This window comes from Drosophila innubila, chromosome X (genome assembly GCF_004354385.1).
Source record: "Drosophila innubila isolate TH190305 chromosome X, UK_Dinn_1.0, whole genome shotgun sequence".
Classification (NCBI taxonomy): domain Eukaryota; kingdom Metazoa; phylum Arthropoda; class Insecta; order Diptera; family Drosophilidae; genus Drosophila; species Drosophila innubila.
The window spans coordinates 31560087-31586054 of record NC_047626.1 but is presented as its reverse complement, the minus strand read 5'-3'; the positions used below and the strand labels follow the sequence as shown (position 1 = coordinate 31586054).

The 25968-nt window shown below is 32.6% G+C and overlaps 1 protein-coding gene across 5 annotated transcripts in view; it reads left to right on the top strand.

The window, feature by feature from the left end:
* The window catches only part of LOC117793411 (nuclear factor of activated T-cells 5), an 82004-nt gene that overhangs the window by 23190 nt on the left and 32846 nt on the right, over positions 1–25968 (top strand). For 2 of the 5 annotated variants that reach the window (XM_034633739.1, XM_034633754.1), the window contains exon 1: positions 22918–23170. The exons of 2 other annotated variants lie outside the window; for them this stretch is intronic. In XM_034633739.1, the coding sequence (XP_034489630.1) occupies positions 22918–23170 (253 nt within the window). Of the gene's footprint in view, positions 1–22747; positions 23171–25968 lie in introns of those variants that run through there. One more of the 5 variants, XM_034633724.1, reaches the window with a different exon arrangement.

Sequence of the window (25968 nt, the reverse complement as noted above, 5' to 3'; positions counted from 1 at the left end):
TCGAAATATCTACAGCTCGATTTTTGTGTAAGCGATTATCGAGTACTTCAACTCGATGATTTGATTATATCGATCCATCGAGTTTATTATATCGATTTCCGTAAAAAATCGGCAACTCACTGGGGCTTGTTCATCGTAGTTAAATTGTAGAATTAATCTAAGTCCTTCAATTTTTTAAGAGCGTCCGTGATAAATGAACTACAAAATTGTCAAAGTTTGAATTAGGCATGAAAACAATACAAGAATAAAAAGATTTGTAAAACAAGTACGAGTGTTTTATGTGATTACAATTACGTTTTTAAATTAAACTAGTCGGCCGTTGCTAAAGTCGAGCATACTCGACTGTCGGAGACCCCGTACTTACAATGGCAAAATCTAATAATGGAAAAAATTAAAAAATATTTATGTAAATTAAATGCATATTCTATCATAAAAGTTTTTCATAATAAGACTTAATTTTCACCCGATCGGTCCTATGACAGCTATATGATATAGTTGACCGATTAGAACCAACTTCGGTAAGGATACATCCACTCTTATACATAAGACTAACTTAAATGCATATTCTATAGGTTTTGGTTCGATATCTCATAAAACTAAAAAGTTTTTCATACTAAGACTTAATTTTTGTCCGATCGGTCCTATATATATAATAATATAATATAGTGGACCGATTTGAACCAACTTTGGACAGGATATATAAAACCAAGTTTTGTGTATATTCTATCAGTTTGGTTACGATATCTTATAAAACAAAAAAGTTTTTCATACTAAAACTTGATTTTCGACCGATTGTTCCTATGGGCGCCATAGTGGTCCGATTGAAAAAGAAACAAACTTGACCTGCCTGCAACATAGAGGAATCTACATACCAAATTTGGTGTCACTAGCTTTTAAATTGTTCTTATAGTTTGGATATGAAATTTTTTCTTCGATTTGTGGCCGATAAAGGGGGCGTGGCCGAATTTCGAAACAGACTTGATCTGCTGGCAATATAGAGGAACCTACATACCAAGTTTGGTGTCTCTAGCTCTTATAGTCTCTGAGATCTAGGTGTTCATACAGACGGACGGACAGACGGACATTGCTTTATCGACTCGGCTATTGAAGCTGATCAAGAATATATATACTTTATAGGGTCTGCCACGCCTCCTTCTGCCTTAAGTACGGGGTCTTAAAAAGTTTTTTGAAAAAACTCGATATTTGCAACTCGATCTACTATTTGCCGATATATCGACAACTCGATGCTTATCTTTGGTGATTTTCTATTTCGATATAAAACTCTATCTAAAGTTTGGATTTACATCACTTATAATAGGCGTTTGATATTGAACAACATTACGTTGACATGTGAAACGAATGACGCTCCATGAAAAACCCCGGGTTCGTTCCCCACTAAGGGACAGATTTTAAGTTTAATAATAAAAATATGTAAGTACACATTGCAATACAAACAATATATTTATTTATAATTCTAACATTAAACGCTATTCATTAATTTAAGACGATAGCTCGTATTTATTCTAATTATTCCGGACCACCAAAGCAGAAGCTTTGCTCGTAAGGGGCTCGGCCGGCCGATCAACTGCTTTCATTTCTTGATTTAGTAAATTTTTTTTGGTTTTTTTTTTTTGATGTTATTTCGTTCTTAGAACGACCTCAAATTGTTTAAAGTCTAATACCACTTCGTTACGAAATTGTACTCAATATGTTCCTGAATTATTTCCATACGTTCGTAAAAAAAGGCCCAAAGGCTTAGAACATTTCATGAACACGTTCATGAACTATGAACAAACCTTGTCACGTTGTTTTTGACTACGTTTGGCAACGATTTTCGACCGTTTCAACCGGATTTATTTCTGAGTGTGCTCTTTAAAATTGTGTAGTGTGTTTTTGGCTCTAGAAATGTCGCAAAAAATCGATAAGTAAAATTTAATGAGCATTTAATTTTTTTAGCAAATATACAAAAAGTCTATCTACAGATTCTTCAGCCACCGAATTGCCAACTTCACTTTTCTCGCTCTATTTTTGATTCCTTTCTCTGTTTTACTTACTGGTTTTACCGCATCTATCTGCGTCGTCGTATTGCGTTGAACGTAGTTTTTATTATTTGTTTACACATCAGCACACATACGTGAATGTTTTTTTTTCTTTAAGCGCACGCAATACGCATTCAAGGTTGCAAAATTTTGCTCTTAATTGTCATTTAGGCGAACAGCCTCCAAGAGCAGAAGCTTCTGTTTGCACATGCAAACATAGCAATTCTACATAAAAGCGTTGCCAGAGAAAGTTCTAAAAAATATTACATTCTAAATTTATAATTACATGTAAAAATATAAACTTTAATTTGGATTATTAATTTTAAGACAAATTTTTCAATGTTTTGCTATCTAACTAATATTTGGATATTCTTATTTTTACCATAAAATATATAGAAGTTAATGCCAAGCTCAAAAATATTTTGCTGTTTAAAATTATAGTTGTTGTCTTTATTTTTATTTTATTTATTAACCGATTGATTCCAATAAGAGTGTACTTCAAGGACTTGAAATTTTTCAATCTTCTCAATTGAAATCTGTAGCATCCTACAAAAATTCCGAAAAATAACTGACAAAATGAAAACAACCAAACAAAGGTTGTTCAACAAAGAGAACACGTCGCACGCATAAGTCACGTGACGTATAAAAGACACAAACAACAAAATCTAACAGTAACAACAATACAATAAAACTCGTAGCAACCAGACTAGTACAGTAATCTATACTACAAGTATTCTGTTGTTTTTGGCACATTTTTTCAAGACGCGTGCAGCATTTGAAAGTTGGAATCAGATTTGCAATGTACGTCATAGTCATAGTTATCACATATTCATTCAACACCACATTCGCATCCAATTCCATCACATCGCATCACACTTTTGTTTCGTGATGAGATCGCGTTGAGAAACCGATCACAGAACGCCGCACAAAGTACTTATACACTTGAAACTTTGCTCTCTCTGTTCTCTTTCCCCGCCAAATAGTAAACAGAATCTTATTAGCAGCAGCAAAAAGCGACGAATTCACCGTATTCAACGTAGGCCAACTGGCACAGCTCACGCCCAGCTCATAAAGATACGAATACACTAAATATATTCATTTGCATCTATGTATGTACATTGATACATACATACGCTTCAGGCTTGTCGCGACGTCTGCTGCTATTTGGCATTTACCGTCTAGCGAATTTCACAACATATCGCGAAATAAAATTTAAGGAACATACTTGGGGGATCCGCCCCATGCTTGCTTTTCTCGCCAGCCCCGGGCTCGCTTCGCTCGCGGTATTGAAAATAAGTGTTGCTGCTGTAACACAAAATATTAAATAGATTTTAATAAAATAATAATATTTGATTCAATCTGAAATAATATTTTTTTTATTTGTTTTTTTGTTAATTTTTTACTTGGTAATCCGGACAATTCGTTAATTCGGACATTGTCTGATCATAAATTGTTCGGGCTATCGAGAATATGCTGAATAACAAATGTATATAATACTAGGGGGTTCCGCCGCCTGCTCGTTTCGCTCGCGGAATCGAAGCGTGAAAAAGAGGAGCATTTTTTATTTTTTTCTTGAATAAACTTCTTTAATTCGGACACTCAATTTTTATCTGTAAAATATTCTGAAACACGGGCTTTTCTCAAATTTGTTGATTCTGAAATCCGATCACATCAACGTGTTTGTATGTGGGATAAGAAAAAAATATAATCGTAAATAAAATTGTAAGAGAAGGCATTTCATTTTTTACATTTAAGAGTAAAGGGTCCTTATTTCTAACATTGGGTTTATTCGGCAGGTTTTTTAATCAGTAATCCCTTATTTACATCTGATGGATCAGTAATGAATACCAGCTAAATGACTTGATAGCTTCTTTTACAAATCAGACTTCTACGATTTCTACCGTTCGTATTAAGCAAATTTTATCAGTTATCACACTATTTGAAAAAAATTTGAAATTTTTTGTTTGTTGGAAATTTTCTACTTAATGTAATAAGTAGCAACAAATTTATATAATATAACATTTTTTATGAGAGAAACAAATAATTCTCACGCTGCCCGCTGTTTTAAATGTTTTCGTGCAATTTGACGTTGGGAAAATCGCCAGATTTAAAGGGCAAAATACAGATTTGGCGGGAAAAGGAAAGATTTGGAGAGAAAATGCTAGATTTGGCAATAAAATTGGAGATTTGGCGTGCTAAAGAGTTTCTGATCTGACCCGATCGTTCATATGGCAGCTATATGATATAGCTTGGTTGAAATAGCTCAAAAAACAAAACAGGGTGTAACATATAGTAAAAAAGACATATTCAGTGAGTTTGGTAGAGATAACTTAAAAAACAAAAAAGTTTTTTATAGTAAAGGTTAATTTGAACCCGATTTTTCCTTTGGCAGCTATATGATATAGTCATTTGATTTTAGTCAAATTTATACAGATGTTAACATTTAGTAAAAAAGACAGATTCTGTGGGAGTTTGGTTGAGATAACTCAAAAAAACCAAAAAGTTTTCTATACTAAAGGTTAATTTGAGCTTCATTGTACCTATGACAGCTAACATAAAGTAAAAAAACACAATCTGTGAGTTTGGTCAGAGATATCTTAAAAGACAAACAAAATTTCCTACTAATGGTGAATTTAAACACAATTTTTGACCAAATTGTAAAATATCGTAAAATTTAAAAAAATGTTTAAAAAAATTAAATCAAAAAATAAAAAAAAAAATCTTGCATGGTCTGGGATTTGAAGCCGAGCATCCTTGTATTAATAAAATTAAATTAAAAAATAAAAATAAAATCTTGCTTGGTCTGAACTGGGTTTGAACCTGCGATCCAATGCGCGTGAGTTTACGGCACCATCCTCTGCACTAACTAGGTACTGATTCATTTCTACTGAACCCGCTGGCTGACCAAACACTGCTATATGTAAATCAAAATAAACGCGAACTTTCACCTCGAATTTAACGCAATTTTCGAAAACGCCGCACACTGGGGCCAAATCTCATTTTGCGTTGCAAAAATCATATCTTTTGAACCAGTGAAGATATTTTCAAAATTTAAAAAGCATTTGACAGAAAACACTAAGGCTTTTAAATGACAACTTACACAGGATGATTGGCCCAAGATGTATTAAAGAAGGTGACCTGTTCAACACTGTTGCCCTCTTTTGAGTAAGCTATTTTGACAGTTGAGAAGCAAACTTCATTGAGAGCGGTATCATATTTTTTCTCTGTTTATTTTTGCTTTCTCAATTAAAATTTGCAAACGATTTTGCGCGAAACGTTTGAACTGCATTCGATATTACATATTTTAATCCAAAATGTCTATGAAATATTGTGTTTCTTGCCGATCCAAAACGTCTGATAGCGTTTTTGCTGTACCCAAGGACGAAGACAAGAGGCAGCTATGGATTAAAAGCACTGGTATAAACTTCGCAAAAAGCGATAGGATTTGCGAGCAACATTTTAAGGATACCGATGTTAATTATGAATCTACAAGCTCCTCCGAACGTAGCAGAAACAAAAACAAACGAAGAGTGCAGAACATAGCGGCGTTCTCTACATAAAACACACATTAAGAAGGCATTCCTTTAGAAGGTAACAAGAATGAGTTTCAAAAACAAGTATTTTGCAGTACTTTTAAAAATCTTCTACAAATAAATAAAAACCTCTGAGTTTATATCTTATATATATTTATATATGTTTATTTTGTACTATATACCATGTACCACGTATATTAAAAGCTTGCAAAATTAAAAAAAAAGATTGTACACTATTGTTGTTTTCATCTTTGTTGTTATTGATTGATATTGATCTTCTTTATTGTTGATTTGACTTTGTTATATTGATAATTGTAGAAACATTAGTAAATGTATTAAAAATAAGTTTTCATTATAACTTTCATATTTCTTCGAAATATTCCTTGGCAGCCGCGACCGACTTAAGCATTTTCAAACTTCCCTCCTATCTCAGTTATGCTTGCTGACAGGTCTGCTTCTTTCTTTATTTAATAATTGCAAGAAAATGCAAAGCCTACTACGCTGTGTTGCTTTTTCATAGTCGTTAACCGACATTCTGCTTTTAAAAGTGCAGACATTAAGCTTTCCAAATTCAGAAATGGCAATGTGTTCTCTTTCCTGTCATTATTTGTTAGTTTGGCACACAACAAAGTCATATACTTACTACTCATTTTGTTGGAAAGAGCCCGCTTATACAGGGTGACTGATGAAAGCCGCTACTAAAAAAATATAATAACTTTTTTTTAGTTAAGAAAGCTGCTAAAATTTTTTTCAATTTAATGATTGATGTTTATATATAATAATAATGGGTTACTGAAAAGCTATAACAAAAATTTGGCTTATTTACCACTATTAGCATTGGAGTCCATAATTTCGATTCAAAGAGAGATACGTACTCCGAAAAGATGGACCTTAACGACCAAATAAAATTGTACAAAATGAAATAACTCCAACCTACACATATTTCATGAGACGCGATCGCATTCTTTTCGCGGCACATTGTAGTATTCAGATTCATTACTCTGTGTTCTCGGAGCTTAGTTTCACAAAGGTGGTGTAGCTACTTACATAGTCTTAGAGGAAAGTTTTCCAATAAACTTATTTCAAGAATCTCCGCATTACGATGGTCCCCAGATCGCCTGATCTTACTACACCCAAAAAATTTTTGTTGGGCTATTGCAAACAGGAAGTCTTCAAGGCAAAACCAACAAATTTGGTTCACTTAAGCAATTCATTCGACAGATAATTGCGGTTATTCCTACCTCAACTCTCCGGGAAGTAAAAAACAACTTTCTGATAAAATTACGCACATACGTTATCGAAAATGGGGGACATTTAATTTCAATTATTTTTAAAATTAATTAAGCTACATATATTAAATAAAATTTAATAAGGTTTAACATGAATAAAAAAAAATAAGATCCATACACGGAAAAAAGTTTACTTTTGAATTCTTAATAAAGCAAACTTCATCAGCCACCCTTTAAGAAGGATTGCCCGGGGCACACATTGCCAAGAGTATTACTGGGTAGAGATAGAGGTTGATAACTACAATTATGTTCATGCACACATAATTGGTCCGATTTACTGATAAGTTTGTCTACTTAGTGCTTACTCTTGTTTTTATTTTTACAAATTCCTCTTGTTGTCATAATTGTTACAAGTTCGTCGTACGCCAAACGTTACACGTGCCGCCCCAATGTCAAAGAAAAAAATTTACACCAGCAGACACACTTATACTAACATAAAATGTGATGTCTCAAGGCAGGCAGCATTATAACAATCTTGCGCTCAAACTACGTGAATTGATAAAGGCAATTTATTTATAAAAACTACATTCAGAAATCGACATGTTGTGTAACGTTTACCCATTCCCATAGATTACTGTATAATTGTTCTTGTTGTGTACTTTTAATTCTTAAAAATGTAAATTTAACATTCAACAACAAGAATAAAAGCCACTTTGAAAATTTGGTACCCTTGCAGACTACTGCAGATTTTCTTACAACTTTAACATTAAATAAGATCGAGTTATTATGTTTGTTTCTAGCCCGCAAGTTGTTTGCGGAAAATAAGGCAGCGAGTGAGCAGACCTTGCTCTGCTTCAGCTGATGCTGATAGAAAACGGCGCAGGGCTAAAAGCTCCGATTCGCCCCATCTATAGGCTGAAATATGTTAGTCTTTTACTTCGTGTATATGTTTTTTTCTGTTCATCAGATATCAGACCTTTTTGGAATTCCATATACTTCGTGAGCGAAGTTTATAATTATAAGTTAGCCGAACGTTTATCGGAAATAAACTACTAGCCTGTTAAGTATACATATTATTATTTAACATCAGCCAATTAGACCTTTTGTTTGAATAAGGTACGACAATCTCCGAGATTGTTGTCACAAAATATACTATTTAAATCTCCAACATTAACGATCCTCTGAAAATTTTATTAGATAAAAAATGTAAAGTCAAAAGTTATGATCAGGGGAAGCACGACAAAGCCGTGTAAGCTGGGTTGAAAACAATGTAAAAAAACCTTTTTACGAGGTAAAAGTCTAGTGACAAATGCCTTTCCGTGCCCCAAAATGTATGGTATCCGATTTGACGAGCAACATAAAACTTAATATATAAATTACTCTCAAATATTCTTCTGATAATACGTGTAATACGTAGATTATTTGAATTATCCGTACATGTTAAATGACATGATAGCTTCTTAAACAAATCAGACCATAACGTTTTTTTTACTGTTCGTACGAAGCAATTATTATCAGTTATCATACGTTATAAAAAATAATTGGAAATATTTTGTTGTTTGAAATTTTTTGCTGAATGCTATAAACAGCAACAAATGTATCACTGCGGACGGCTGTTCGCGCTGGTGACGAAAGCAGCTCGAAGGGTGCAAAATGCGACTAGCAATATATACAGCTGATATGGAAATTTTGCTACGACTATCTGATCAGATCGAGTTATATACCGATCGAAAGGTTTACTCCTAACTAACAAAATGGCAAACTACAACTTTTTCTGACTCACCTGGTTCTTGTAATAATGGGGTGTAAGTGGGCGGCGCAAAATTTACATGATTGCAGCTAATAGGGCCGTTGGAGCATTTTGGTAAAAAACTTTATTTTTAAATCCAGAAATGTTTGTTTTACGACTTTTTGAAGTTCCCGCTAGTTTAGCGGGAAAACGCTTAATCCCACTTATATTGAGTCCCCCACAGTTTCCAAACCATAGAAGCCACAGATATGTCCTATATATCATTGGAAAGGTGTGTTTTTCTAAAGTACTCAATTACATTTTACAGGTGAAATTCCGCGTTTTTTGTTATATCACTCATATCTGTAAAAATTCGTTTCGCCAAGATATAACCAATTAAGTGTAGTTTAAGAAGCTAAAGACAATGTCAAAGATGAAGACGAATTGGTTGCGTTGCGAGTAAGCTGACAAATGTGTATAGTGGAAGCCGAATATGCTGCGCTATTTTGGCAGTTACAATAATTTCTTCATCTGATGAAGAACCTTTTTTGCAAGATAATTTGCTTTTAAAACTTAAATTAAGATGAAAAACCTCATTTCAAGTTCACACAATAAATTTGGGTCGGATATTATGACCTGCCAAAAGATGATAAAAAGTTTTTGGAATACATATATTAGAATAAAATAGCTAATTTTTTGTTAAAAATTAAGCCACATAAATAAACAATAGACCAATTTCATCAAAGTTCGATAATGCCAACACGAAAATAGGCATTCGGCACTGCGCAAAAATAAATTTTTATGTTCGTGGTAGCTCACCCTTTTTGCCAATTTTCGTGTTTACACGCAGATCAAGTTCTTTTAAGAATTTTGGAGAGCCTGGGCGCAGGGTATCTCTAAGTCAGGCACTCTCGACTGCAGGTTTCCAACATCTTTTCCTTTTTTATTTTGACAAGTACACAATATGTTGAAAATTAATTTCGCTTGCCGTTCGAATTTTTTTTATTTGATTCGTTCAAATTCATTTTATGTTTGTATTTGGTGTTAGCATGTTGACGTTTCGTTTTGGGACGTATGTACTCGTATGTATATGCATATAAATGTTGAATAAAGTTCAAGATGATCGTTAATCAAAATTTGATATTAATCGTACGAAGTCGTGATGGTTCATTTAACATTATGAAGATTTTTAACTTGTTGTATGTATGTATCCCACAAAAAAACCTCTACACGAGGTAAAAGTCTAGTGACGAAAGCATATTCCAGCCCCAAAATTTCTGATATCCAATTTTGTGACGAAAAAAATAAAGTTAAATATAAAAATTTTAAATAATAATATAAATTAATAAAAAAAAAATACGAAAATTGGCATTCTGCACTGTGCGTAAAAAGGGTTTGCTACCACGAACATAATAATTACATTTTGCGCAGTGCCGAAGGTCAATTTTCGTATTTTTTTTATTAATATATATTATTATTTACAATTTTTAAATTAAAATTTATTTTTTTCGTCACAAAATTGGATATCAGAAAATTCGGGGCTGAAATATGCTTTCGTCAATAGACTTTTACTCCTCGTAGAGGTTTTTTTTTGTGGGATATCAGAAATTTTTGCAATTGCTTTTTTTTTAGATTATATTATAACTATCATTAATGCTGACAGATAATAAAATATGTAAATTTATTTGTTGTATTTCTTTCATATTTAAAAAAACTGTTTTCCTTAATAGTAAAGAGAACAAGGGGGCTCCGCTCCCTGCTCGCTTTGCTCGCGGTGAGGTGCGGCTACAGTCGAGCACGCTCGACAGTAGAATACCCTGAGGCCAGGTATTTTTTATAAAAGTTGATTTTCGACCAATTGTTCCTATGGCAGCAATATTTTATATGGAACCGATTTAAACCAAATCTGGCCAGAATGTACAAAACCAACATTAATGCATATTCTATCAGTTTGGTTCCGATATCTCAACAAACAAAAAACTTGTTCATACTAAAACCTCATTTTCGATGTATCGTTCCTATTTTAGCTATATGTAGTAGTATATAGTAGTCCGATCCAAAAATAAAAACAAAACTTGATCTGCCTATGGTATCGAGGAACCTACATACCAAGTTTGAAGTCTCTAGCTTTTATGGTCTTTGAAATCGACAAACGTTCAAACAGACGGACATGACTCAATCGACTCGGCTGTTGATCCTGATCAATAATATATATACTTTGTGGGGTCTACCACGCCCGTTCTGCCCGTTACATACATTTTGAAAAACACATTACACTAGTTTAAGCCCGAATTGTCAAAAAACAAAACTAAACTATCTGGCAACACTGTCTTTTTCTGCAACACAAAGCTACATTGATTTGCTGATGTCAATTTAAAATCGCTAACATGTAGGCTAAAAACCTTATTTTACCTGTAAAATATTACTTGAGTACTTTAAAAAAAGCTTAAAGAAAAGGCTAAAATCCCTCAAACTCAAACCTTTCCAATGATATATAGGACATATCTGTAGCTTCTATGGTTTGGAAACAAACAAACAACCAAACACAATCAAACAAACACAAACAAACACAAACAAAAACACAACCAAACAAACAAAACCAAATGGTTTAAATCCATCTACTATATCATATAGGACCAATCGGGCGAAAATCAAGTTTTACTTTGAAAAACTTTTTTGTTCTATAAGAAATCTCATTAAACTTGGTTTTATATATCCTGACCAAAGTTCGTTTAAATCACACCATAAGACCGATCGGGTCAAAATTAGGTTTAAGTATAAAAAACTTTTTTGTTTTATGAGAAATTTTAACCAAATTGATAAAATATGATTTTAAGTTAGTTTTATACATCACTATCGAAGTTGGTTCAAATCGGACCACTATATCATATAGCTGTCATAGGACCGATCGGTCTAATATTAAGTCTAAGCATGAAAAACTTTTTTGTTTTACGAGATATCGTAACCAAACTAATAGAATATGCATTTAGGTTAGACTCGTAGATCCTGACCAAAATTGGTTCTAATCGAACCACTATGTCATATAGCTGTCATAGGACCGATCCACTATGGTCCGGATTTCGATTTTTTTGGAATAAATTAATAACTCGATAACGAGTGAAGATTTTTGGTCTAGTTTTTTGCATTGGGCTTATAATATTAATACGGCCTAGAAAAATCGCCTAGAAAAGTGGGCGTGGTGCCGCCTTTATTTTGAATTCTGCGATATGCAAATTTTTTGTTTTTCAAGCTATCAGCAGCAAATTTGCAGGTTAGGCGTCTTACTATGCCCCTAACGTGTTGGTAAAATTTGATCCAAATCGGACAACAATATCATATAGAAATAATAGGAATTATCGGCTGAAAATTCCATTTTTGTACACAGACCATGCTTTTCCAAAATATCTGACCAAACTGAACGTATATATGTGATATTATGCTCCGCACATTCGGGCTAACATATATCAAGATATACTATCAATTATAATATCATATTGTTCAAATTATAAAAATCGGTCGTTATTTGACTTTTTGTATGAAACAAGAAATTTCTATTTTTTGTCGATTGTAAAAATGTAACATTTGTTCAATACGTAAACACAAGTTTTTGTAATTTTCGCCAATGCGCACAATAAAATAAGTCAAAAAATCATAATTTTCATAATTTTGTCTCATGTGTTGTCGCCACACTTTAAACGACTACGAATTTTATAACGTGAGGTTAACTGCAATAAAGTGAATTTTCGAGAAATGCGCAACTTCAGCTAAACAGTACAAATTTAGAATTGATCAATCTTCAAAATGCATAAAGTCACATTGCTGATAAAATAAGTTATCTCTTTCAAAAATAAAATTTTATTGAACAATTTTTTTTCGAAGCAAGTTTTTAAATTTCAAATAACAACATATAGCACGTTGATTTTAAACAACAAAGATATACAAGCACAAAGTACAAGCCACAATAAATATAATCCATGACAAATTTTCCTAAAAAAGCCCCCTTATTTTTTTTATTATTTAGGGAAAAATGTTTTTAATTATGAAAGAAATTCAACAAATAAATTTATATATTTTACTATATGCTTGCATTAATGATAAAGCTATTGCAAAAATTTCTGATATCACAAAAAAAAACCTCTACACGAGGTAAAAGTCTAGTGACGAAAGCAATTTCAAACCCAAAAATTTCGTATATCCAATTTTGTGACGAACAAAATTCAGTTTAATATAAAAATTTTAAATAAAAATATAAATTATTAAAAAAAAAACGAAAATTGGCATTCGGCACTGCGCAAAAAGTAATATATGTTTATCAAGGCTGCAAACCGGCTCTGAACCGAATCCCGTAGAGCCGGTTCGGTTCGGGTATTTAAGCAGCCTGAACCGGATCATGAACCAAACCCTTGAAATTATTTACGTTGCGAACCCGAACCTAAATCGAACCGCTTTCTAAAATAAAAGGTTTTGTTCGAAAAAAAATATTTACATAAATTTTATGGTTTTCTAATACTACGCAATTTTTTGAAACTTCGGATTAAAATTAGTCATATTCAAATCTTCAAATAAGTTTAAATTAACATCAAAAATTGATTTAAAAAAAAAAATTTAATATGTAGTTTAAAATGTAAAGAAAAATATGTAACAATAAAAATTTTCTTGTATGAAATTGAACCAAGGTTCGAACCCAAACCTTGGGTTCAGGGGTATATAATACAATTCTCGAACCGAACCGGTGTCTTTCCTATGGTTCGAGCCGCCAAACCGAACCTTCAACAAAATTTTGGAGGTTTGCAGCCTGGATTTTCAAAAATTTTGGGGATAGAAATTGCTTTTGTCACTAGACTTTTACGTCGTGAAAAGGTTTTTTTGCTAAAAAAAACTTTTAACTCGATTTTTTTTTGACGATCTATCGAGTTGACTAAATCAATTTTCATGAAAAATCGGCAACTCACTAAAGTTTGTTAATCCTTGTTAATTATCCGAACTAAGTTTAGTGGAGTGTTGATGAGCGACCGTAATAAATTACCTACAAAAATGCTAAAGCTTGAAGCAGGCATTTAAACAAGAATAGTAATAACTGTAATAAAAGTATGCGTGTGTTTTGTAATAATAGTCGCGTGTTTATATTAATTTTATTTTTTTTTCGAGAAACCTTATATTTTACCCAATGAAACTAAACACTATCAAATGGTTCACCAATGGATCTCTTACAGACCAAGGCACAGGACTTGGAGTTGTAGGCCCTGAAGTTTGTGGAATAGGGAGGTGTGCCGACCTTAATCAAAAACGTAACTATCGGAATACAGATATCGCTATCCAATCCGATAGCCAAGCGGATATAAACGCACTCAGTAAGGCAAAAATAACGTCTAACGATGGATGGATCTCAGGCCATTTGGATATAGCAGGGAACAAAGCAGCTGACAAGCTACGCAAAGGAGAGAGAATTCAGCAGTCACCAAACAGTACTTCGCTCTCTATTTAAGTAATTAAATTAAGGCAAATGAAATATAGTTTTTTTTAAATAAAAACAAGTGGGAAAGGCTATAGTCGAGTGAATGTATTGAAATAAGATCATTATTAATAACTTTGGTTAGCTATTAATCCCCTTCTACTTGTTTGATCTTGCAGCGGTTAAGTGAGATTATAGATAAGATTAATAGATAACGTTATTTACCATAAAAACTGTACTATCTCAAAAATTGTCAAAAATTTAAAACAAACTTGACCTGCTCCAACGCTTTTGGAGTCTGTGGGTTTGTTGTCCCTATATCTTATAGTCTCTGAGATCCAGGCGCTCACACAGACGGACAGACGGACATGGCTATATCGACTCGGCTGTTGATGCTGATTAAGAATAAATATACATTATGGGGTCGGAGATGCCTCCTTCTCCCTGTTACATACATTCCAACGAACACAATATATTCTTTTACTTATTTTTTAAGCAACGGGTATACTAAAGAATAATGTATTTTAACAAAAATTGAAAATTTAATTAAGATGTAATCCCAAAAAAAAAAAAATCGTTTTAAGCATCTTTAATTTTTGCCGTTTGGCTTAACATTTTAGGAGAATACTCGACAAATTTAATAAAAACTGTTTACTTTTTAACCCACATTCGTTGTAATCATCGAGCGCCAAGTCATCAGCGCATCTCGCAATTCCGAGCGATTCCCTCTCTATTTACATTTCCATTCCCATACTCATTACCAATTTCTTATGTATAATTTATAACATTTTTAGCGACAGATGATCATCTATGATGATTACAGTTGTTGTCGTATTTCGTGTTCTTTTAGTTGTTTCTTACTGATATGGAAGTTGTTGTATTCACCCATGAATGTATTATATTATACCCTACTTTGCAAATGCGTGGCGAGCTGGAAATAACAACACCAACAAACTGCAACAAGCATCAACAACAACGACAAAAACAAAAACTAAAATAACAAAATCCGAGATAGGTTCAAGGTTAAAACCTGTATGTACTTATTAACACGGTTTATTGTACTTTTGTAAACTGCAAGCAACAAAACAGCCATAATAACAGCAGCAACAATAAATACAACAACAATAAACAGAGTTGACCCTCAAGAACATTGGCGTCTGTAATTATTTATACGATGTTTCATTTGTTTTGGAATTTTTCCATTTTAAAGGGCCTAAAAGCAAATATTAAGAGAGTCCCTAAAAGCATAAAGAGAGCGGAAACAGTTAACAAACATATTGCTATACTATACTGTACATACTATATTCTAAAATGTCAATGTAATCGGATCTATCTAAACTCTCCACTTTAGCATCATGGGGGCTCTAATAATACATATTTTTGACTCAACTATAACTCTAAAATTGCTCTTTAAATTCATAATTCAATTCAAGTTATGAGTCTTATGGCTTTTATGTAATTTGTGCGATATGGATGGTATTGATAGCAGTGTAGATTTAGCGCTTTCCGCCTCTATGGACTCGTGCAATTTTAAAGAGAGCCATTTTAATACATAAATCATATCTATTGAATGAAGACGTATGTAAAAATTTTTTATAAACATTTAAATTACTCAGGTTGTTTGGTCTGGTCTGGTCAGGTCAAAGTTCATTAGAATTTTCTGTCAAATATAGTGAAATTTATTATTTTTTAGAACATAATTTTACATTTTTGATAAATTTTTTTTATTAAAATCATAATGCTTTAGATATGGCTAACTTAATTAATTTTATATATTTGCTTATATTCTCCCAATACTACAAGTATTATGTTGAATTAAATGTTTTTTAAAGAACCCTGCAGAAATAAAATTCCCTGTTCTTAAATTTTCCTTACGTTTCCTTGATGCTGTTGTAATTTTCTTGACGTTTCATTGTTAGTGTTGTAAAAATTCTGCTTGCTCGCCTTTTAAAATTGGAGTCAATGGGTACATTACTATTAGGAAAGAAATTTTAAGCCCAGAGGCGTTAAGTTTAGGGTGTGGCACTAGAATATTAAAAAAATAAAACAAAGTAAAAAAAAAATCAAATCAAAATAAAAAAAAAAAAATAATCAAATATCAACTCAAAATAAACAAATAAAAAATAATCAAAAAGAAAATGAACAACAATAAATTTGAAATAATCGCCTAAAAATGAATTATTTAGTTAAAATTTTACAATAAATACTAATAAATCAAGTTAAATATTTTGTAGGTGTGTAGTAAGCTTGGCGCTGAAATGTGCTATCACACAAAACAAAAACCACTACACAATGTAAAAGTTTAGTGACGAAAACGTATTCTAGTGTCAAAATTTCTGATATCCAATTTGTAAATTATTCAATAAAAACACAAAAATTGGCACATTAAAATTAAGTTTTGCGCAGTGCCAAATGTCAGTTTTTTTTTTTTTTTTTTTCTAATCAATATATATAAAGCTGTTCGTCCTGTGAATTCACTCACTCACTCATGTATCATTGTACAGGGCAAACTGCACGAGATACAAATTTGAAATTTAGGGAAAACAAAGTTATGACCATTTCATTGGGAGAGTGTGTCAAAATCGAGGCCAAAGCTCGCGTTTATTTTGATTTACATATAGATAAAAATTGAGTGTCCGAATTATCAGGTTGTCCGAATTATTCATATAGCTGTCATAGGACCGATCGGGCGAAAATCAAGTCTTAGTATGAAAAACTTTTTAGTTTCATTAGATATCGTACCCAAACTTATAGAATATGCATTTAAACTAGTCTTATACATCCTTGCCGAAGTTGGTTCAAATCGAACCACTATATCATATAGCTGTCATATGACCGATCGGGCGAAAATTAAGACTGACTAATGAAAAACTATTTTTGTTTAATAAGATATCGTAACCAAATTGATAGAATACGTATAAAACTTATATATCCTTGCCAAAGTTGGTTAAAATTAGACCACTATATATAGCATATAGCTGTCATAGGACCGATCGGGCGAAAATCAAGTCTTAGTATGAAAATCTTTTATGTTTTATGAGACATCGTAACTAATCTGATAGAATATGCATTTAAGTTAAGTAAATATTTATTAAGATTTTTCATTTTAAGTTTTTGCCATAGGAAGTACTGGGTCTCTGACAGTCGAGTATGCTCGACTGTAGCACCGGCCCACTAGTTTCTTCTTTTCTTGTTTCTTCTTTTCTTGTTGTAAGTTCCACCTAACAGACAAGTACCAATATAAATAACACGTATGTATAACTTCTCCTTAAAAAGTGGATGCAAGGTTTCTTGGGGAATTCTTTTTAGAATTCATCGTAGATTACGATTTTGATAACCGCTTGGTGTTTTTCTTTGTACTCCATACAAATTGACCTACTCTTATATTCACGTTCTTCAGTTACGAGTATTTTTCAGAATCCTTAATCTTATGAATGCCATAATACTCATATTAAACATTTTGTTTGATTTGTTTGTATCTGCCTCTCTTAACACCAAAGACTTATCGAGCAATGTTATTGACAGCTGATTTTCCTTGACTGCACCAGAACTACCGAACAACTCGCCCCTATAAAATAACTTGTGACATTTAGAAGTTTTATTTTTGCTGGAAGTTGACCGCCAAAATGCAAGTGTCTACAAGTTTCCTAAAATCATTCAACCGACCACTAAAATTCAATTGTTATGTACTATTGCACGTCATTTGCAAACACATGGAGTTCGCAGTTCGACAAATTACATACAAGATCTTTGATATACAATAACGATAAACAATAATGGATCTAACATCAATCCTTGGGAACACCACGATTAATTGACAATTGACACTTTGAGCTTTAACAGACTAATACGTTTGGAGCACAGCATCTGTTGATTCACGGGATCAAATGCCTTGCTAAATTCGAGAAGGGTCAGTAGAGTAACAAAGCTGTCATCCATCTCACACTGTATATCCTCAACGACTTTACAAACTGCCGATATACAACTTCGGATTTTTCAGAATCGGTATTTTCGGATTGTCGTTTAAATGTAAGTGCATTGATAAATAGATTGAAATCTGTTCCGCCATGATCTTCTCTTTGTACCATTGATAATAATGGTAATATCGACACTGCAGTGTCACACACCAGTGCACAGGTCGAAACTCGACTTTTCTATAGGAATAGGAATTTATATTTAGAAAACGATCTGTATATTTGTTTGTTTTAATACATTCTGGGGTTTCCGTTTTTAAGTAGATGAAACTTATTATTAACGCATCTTTGTCAACAATAGACAATTCATTTGTCGCATATGGCTACCATAAAAGTGTAAGGTCAAAAATCAGCTTTAAATAAGAAAATTTGTCGAATTAAAAGCAGAGAATATTTTATATTTGTAATACCCAAAATTAAAAAAAATGGGTCAAAATTTTAATTTTCTTTAATTAAGTGTTCATATATCTCTGCGCACTGAAAATTAAATACAAAAAGGTTAGTTAGTTTGTTAAAAACCAGTTTGGTGGAATTTTATTGTTAATCTAGTGACTTTTTTTTAGTCTTTGAACGCATTTTTGTAAAGGAAGCGACAACACTGATGCTAGCGCACAAAAACTATTATCACGATTATAACAACGACATCTGCGGCAACAACAACGTTGCTTTGGCTGTGGTTGCGGCGTAAGTTGATTGTGATAATGATTGAGGTACGTTTTTGGGCGTTTAAATCTGCTGCTGTCGCTGCTCGCTGGCGGGCTGGATGGCTGGCGGGCTGACGACAATGGCGACTACGATTTACATATGTTGTATTTATTTAGTTACGCGCTATTTTCCTGTTGTTGTTTGCTTTTATCATTTGTGCCCAACGAAATGAAATGATACCTATTTCGGCGCGCACAGTGGACTCCAACTATTATAAAATATGTCTAGCGAAAGTTCTTTGAATGATCCCAGACATTTCTTTAGGCATTTCTTGTGCCACGATCATTGCAGTGGCCAACAAGAATTTATCACCATAACTGTTGACTTGATTTAATGTTAACAATACTTCTGCTGCCGCTGCTGCTTTCTTGACTTGCTTTCTGTCGTGCCGCTCAGAGGCGTGAAGTGTGCTCGATATGAACAGACACGGACACCCAAAAGGGTCATACATATATACTTATTTAAGTGTATTTTTCGATACATATACATATATATGGAATATAGACTTTGAGTATTGCTGCATTGATCACATTCTGTTTTTAGGCTTTGACAAAAATTGCGCGCTTAACGAATGTGCGCACAGCTTATGCAAAAGCTGTTAATTAACAGCAAGCAGCGACAGTAGCCATTGGTTCTCAATTTGTATTGATTTGGTATCAATTGTCTGTACCTCCCACTCGTGGGACGTGTGCCTCTTTTTTTTTTTTTATCAATTTGCGCTTGCAATCAGAATCATAGTGACCAACTCGTGGGCCGCGCGCGCGCTCCGCTCACAAACACATTGAAGTCAATTAAACCCGTTGTCGTCATTGTCGCACAGTGGTTCGTTTTGATAAAACAGCTAGTAAGAATCAATGCTTTTAAATTAACAACAATATCGACAAACATTTAAAAAAATCCAAAACGTGTACATTTTTTAGCTTTCAAAGTATTTAAGTGTAAAAGAGGATATTGGCAAACATAAATTTTTTTTTTTTTTTTTCAATTTGTGCTAATTTATAAGTGACCATTAAACTTTGTGTTATAACATTTGAATACCGATGATGAAAAATATGCCGGATTATTCAAATCGCAGCTATGTATATATTATAGCATAATTTGTATGAAGAATATTTATTGCTTTTGATTTTTGTAAGCTGTAAACGGGCCACTGTGGATGGTCGTCGGCAATTGTCGTATCAAGCACGAGCAGCCACGCGTACACTTGTTGTTATTTCTACAGTCTCACACTTGTTGCTCGCGCGTTCTCTCTTTCTCTCTCTCTCTCTCTCTCTCTCGCTCTCGCTCTCGCTCTCTCTCTCTCTCTCTCTCAGCTATGCTCTGGGCGAGTCGAGAGCGACAGCAAAAACAACAACAACAAGCAGCCGCAAGAGCAGTAGAGCTATTGAAAGTGCGGTCCCAGGCATCATTACGGCTGTCGTTCTTTAGGATTTTAGTTCATCGATCTCAGCGTAAGTGCTCGCAACACGACGCTCGTTTTTGTCGTCTGGCCTCGGTTAAACCACATAAACAACTTTTTTTTTGTGCGGCTGTCTGAAATTATTATCAAATACTAAAATTATTATTATTATTATTTTTTTTTTATTGTCAGATCAGATCGATTGCTGATCAGTGTGTGTTAAATAATTTGTTACTATTCATTTTGAATGCGTGTTGTTTGTTGCCTTTTATCAGCAACAAATGAAAGAGAAATGCGCGACACCAGTGGCTATTTTGTTATCGTTGTCGTCGACGTCGTCGTCGTTGTCGTTGTATTCGTACGCTGATCACGCCTTAACCAACGTTACATTTAATCGTTTGCCGAAAACATTGTCGAACGATTTCAAATAATAAAAACTCAACAAATAAACATAATACTAAAATGCATCCGGAAAACTGCATGAGAAAAATCACTTATAATATTAAAAAATGCCACATTCAAAAGCACTAGAAAAACACGCACTACATTTAAGCGAATCCAAAATTAGCGATCGCTGCTGCGGATAAGCTGGTTTTATCTTATCGGTGTCAAACACCACGTCCAGAGGCAGCCCCATTCACAGCCACAGCCCACAAATATCACATAAACCATCCACAGGTCGCGCGAATATTAAAATTCGCGTTCACTGAAAACGGTTCAGTGTTTAGTTTATCGCTTGATCCATGTTATATTTTAATTTTGAATGTATTTTACTGACCCTTCTGTGGTCTTTCAAACTTTTAAATTATCTATTTAACAACTTTGAGTATATACATACATACATAAGTCTTATACTATATATCATGTCAATAACAATTTACGTGATGGACTATGATAGCATTAGACGCACTTCATATCTAATTTGATTCAAGCTATTATTCTCTAATTTCAACCAATTCAAGTAACTTATTTGTGGTTCTGATAAATTGGCGATTTCAACGAATACTTTGTATAAGGAATCTTTTAACTTTAGATAAAGGAAAATCGCAGCTTAATTTTCGTTTAGTTTTCAAGCAATGTTGATTATCATCTCTTAAGAGAATGGTTTACTTAAAGATAGCTTTTGATATTGTGTAGTTTAGTATTAGGTAACAATTCACAATCGTGTACAAATTTGGAAAAAACAAAAAATAAAATAGGTATTGTACATAAATGCAAATTAACGTAAATTACTAGGTAACGCAATTAAATTATAATTTTGTATTGTAATAAAAACAACTTCTTTTAAAACATGAGAGAAAATAAAGCTTTAAAAACTTTGTTAAGGTGAGCCTTTTTTAACCGTTACTTTAAGAAATTATTAAAAGGGTATATTGTATTCTTTGGAATGCATGTAACAGGGAGAAGGAGGCATATCCGATCCTATAGAGTAACATATTCTTGATCAGCATCAAAAGCCGAGTCGATATGGCCATGTCCGTCCGTCCGTTATGCATTCAAATCAAATTCAGAAAGGAAAAATTATTTAAAATAAATGGTAGGCCTGGAACAGATAAACAGAACAAAAGCGGATGGTACATAGTGTAATTTTACAATCTAGCATTGTCTAGCATTTTTAATAGTCAATGGACAAATAAAGCCCATGCAAGTTCCATTTAAGTTAATTTGTAGTATAAGCAACTTGTATATTTTCCTATTCTTCTGTTTGTTTTATGTTAAAACTTATCATCACATCATATAAGTTTTCTATCAAAGCTACAAGTTAACTTGCAAAATTAAACATATTGGTTGAAAGTACTGAACAGTAGTGAAGTCGACTTTCAAAATATTTTGTGCAGCTCTTTATTATATACTTTAAAAGATTCCAGTAAACCTGTATCCCAGTTTTCTCAAATCCAAAAAATTAATAACTAACGAGAGGATAAATAAAAGAACTGAAGGAACCGGTTCTCGATGTTTCATTAAAGTAGTACATAATTGAATGTGCTATCCACTTTAATATATTTAAACTTGCTTTACAAAGCAGAAAGGAAAGAGCCAACTCGAATAAAGGGACTATATCGATGCCATGCATTTAAAACGCTTCGGACCATCATCATTAATTTTGTCATTATTATATTGGTGACTGTTGGAATGGACATTGAACTGTTTTGTGATCCCCGCGACGGCAATATCGCTGAAAAATAAATATTTTTAGCTTGTTTTTGTTTATTTTTTTTTTTTTTTTTTTACATACATACATTCCAACATTCTTCGTAGTTTTTTTATTCGGTTTCTCGCGGCATCTAAAAAAAAAACGAATTTAAAAAACAAAACAAACGAACGAAATAATTTAATTTTATACAATTCGAACGTTTTTTCCGCGTTTTGTACATAAATACTTTAAAAAAGTTGTTTTCTGTTTACGTTCTTTCGCAGCTGGTAAAAACACAATTTTAACAACAACAGAAAAAAAAAGTAACAACAATTATAAAAATAACAAGCATGTATTTATTATGAACATTTACCAACCAACTACAAAAACAAAATGTGCGTATAAAAAATACATGAAGTTCCAAAAAATATAAAAATGTAATTACTAGTTTAGATAAATAATCAAACTAACGATAGCAAATAAAAAATGTTAACTACTATAAACAATAAAAGAATATGTATTAATGCATACATATATCAATTTAAAAATATTTAAAGAGAAACTCCAGCCGTTCTCCTTCTGTTTCTTATACTGAATACAGTATACTCAATACTGAAAATAATATATATTCCATTGTTATACAGTCAAGTGAAGCAAGATACACAACAGTATATACAACTTTAACAATAAAAACATACATTACCAACATATAACGGTCACGAAATGCGTTTCACTTACAATCAGTATAAATATTACGAGTCTGGATATCGTATTCCATCCAAAATGCACAATCTGAACCATCATCATGGCGGGAATGGCAATGGCAGTGCCGGCAAGATCAACAATAACAACGGCGGTCACAACAACAACAGCAACAACAACAGCCATCATCACTATGCTCATCACCACAACAACAATAATAGCAACAACAACTTAAACACAAATGCATACCAACATCATTACAAAAGCAATTTTGGTAAGCTACCTACATGACCGTATAGAAAGTTGCATTTAAATGTTAAAAATTGAGTTTAAAAAAATTTAAACTAGTTCAGAAGAAAGTGAATAACAACCCAAAAGTAAAATATTATATACAATGGTTGGTGTAGCAACACACAACAATCCCAAAAAGTTACTAAATCTATGCAAAACGATGCAAGTCAGAAAACCTACAGCCGAGCGTACGCGACAGTGTAATTTTTTGTATCAGTGTCTAGAAATAACAAAATTTGTAAATTTTACATTTATTTGTCTAAACTGCTTATCATAAATATATCTACCATCTCAATATATCGAGCACCCACACCTCACATTATAGCTGATTAAATTTCGCGCCGTCTCTACTTCTGTTTGAGTTTTATTTCATTTGTTTTCTTTTGCCAGTTGCCTTGTTTGTGAAGCGATAAGATTATGATAAGACCAAAAACCTCAATCGACGCCAGTTGCTTTGCAATTGTAGTCTAGAAATCCAAGAAGCTTCATCGATATTTTACAAAACACAAAATTAAAGTAAATAAAAATAAAATGGAATAAAATAGAAATGTAATTACATGTACATTAGAGTGGGTCTTTTTTTTTTTTCGCGACAAAGCAGTTAGGAAAATCGTTATCTACGATGAATTCTATGAAGAACTGCCCAAGAAATCATGGGTCTAAAATCAATATGGAGCTACCACTTTATACATTTTTAACCGTTTTTTTTTTTTAATTTTAACATTTTTTTTTAAATTTTTGATCATTTTTTAAATTTTTCAACACTTTTCAAGAATTTTAACATTTAATAGAATATGTTGACATTTAAACAAATGGACTCAGACAAATGAGCACGGCAAGTTCGGCTCATTTCGTCGAATCAAAAAAAAAAAAAATGTATATTGAAATATTCTTAGAATTTATCATAGTTTCTGATTTTGGGGTACGATTATCTCACCCGTACAAATTGACCCGCCCCAATATATCGACCCCTTGCAAAAGTATCGTATGTTACCAAAAGTAAATTGTCCAGGAGACGTTTTTTTTTTTTAGTTTTCTCGCGCTATAGTGAAGACATCGCTTTCAAATTTGAATTGCACATTAATGTTCAACTTCTTTCATTTTTACCAAAAAGAAATGTTGTAAAAAATTTATATTTTTAGGGCCGGTTTTTCAATGTCTATTTAAGGGATTTGATAACTATACAACAGTTATTTTGACGTAAAATGTATAGAAATCAATGTCAAATTTGAATTTATCTATTTTATAAAATTTATGGAGACATTGAAAAACTGGTCCTAAGCATAATAAAGGATTTTCTACACACACGTTACTTTTGTTCTTATAGTTTTGATAGCTTTGCCATAAAATGTATAACATACGATAAGTATAATAAAAATTAAACTAATGAAGACAATTTACATAATGTTAAAATAAACAAAATTAAAAAATTATTTTAAGTAGTTAATTGAAGTATAATTTTAATAAATACAATATTCAACTGAATTTAACTATCTTCGACCGTTTCAGACAAGTCTTCTTTGATTTTGCTTGAATGTTTATGCCTTATGTTTTCCACATGATATCTTGAGAGAACATAATTTTAAATTTGTAAAATACTTTTATTTTTTAGTAGAAATGTTCAACTAAAATGTATATGGAGGCCTTGATTTCTGGTTAAAGTCTAAATTGCTTAAAGTGATTTTATTGAAATTGCAGATGAATTGGTCATTAATTTAAATTGTCAATGGAGTTTTTTGATAAGTACCAGTACATAGCATGCTCAATATATTCTTCAATCTATTTAGTGGGGTAAATTAAAAAATATTTTTCACATTTTAATATCGGTATAATTTGATTCAATGCAATCGTTGCGCGGTAAAAAAAAAGAAATAGAATTGGCTTCAAATTAAATAAATATGTTAGATAAAATGAGGCGAAATAATTTACATTCACCTTAGGTCTTCAAAATAAATTTTTTGCAAACTTGGAATGGAACATATGATAATTTCCAGCTTATTCGAACAATCACTTTCACATACGATAAAATGAATACTGATATTGTGTCGAAATTATAGCGATTACCTCTATAATATTTTACCTGAAGATGCGTTTGCAATTTTAGAACACAATTGCAGCAAAAAGTGAATTTCGGAAAAAAATAAACAGCATACGATACTTTTCCAAAAAGGGGTCGATATATATTCTTAAACAGCATCTGAGAAGTAAAGTATTTCAAAGAACTTAGATAAGTAACTAAGTACAATTTAAGATAATATATAGTCTAAAATTTAGTTTTAATACAATGAATTGCACATTTATTTAAACAACTTATGTATGTTAATTATATAAAGAAGTCCGAAAATCATTGATAACAACAACTTGTCGTCGTCGGGTGGGAGTGTGAAAAAGCGCACTTTTGTGTAGGTGGGTGGGTTTCGGATTTTGATTACGGTGTAGTCTTGGCCTTGACTCGATGTGGCTTGTCTTATCGCAAGCGCTTAGATAAAACTGCGCGTCAGTGACAGGTAAAGTGGCTCCTTTACCGATCTTGTTGTTCTCTTGATCAGGTAGTCGTATTCCCAAGTACTAATATTTGTATGTGTAATAAACTTTTGCTTCTGGGAGCAGACCCGTTAAGCAGCGAAATGTCAGGTATCATACGTGTACATTTACTTTTTCAGTTCAAGGGTTAATTGGTATGAACTTGATGCTGCATGAATTGACAAAATATTTCAAACTGACATGAAAGAGGAAGGTAGATGGCCTGTAAAGCATAAGGTTTTCAGACAGACTCTAGCT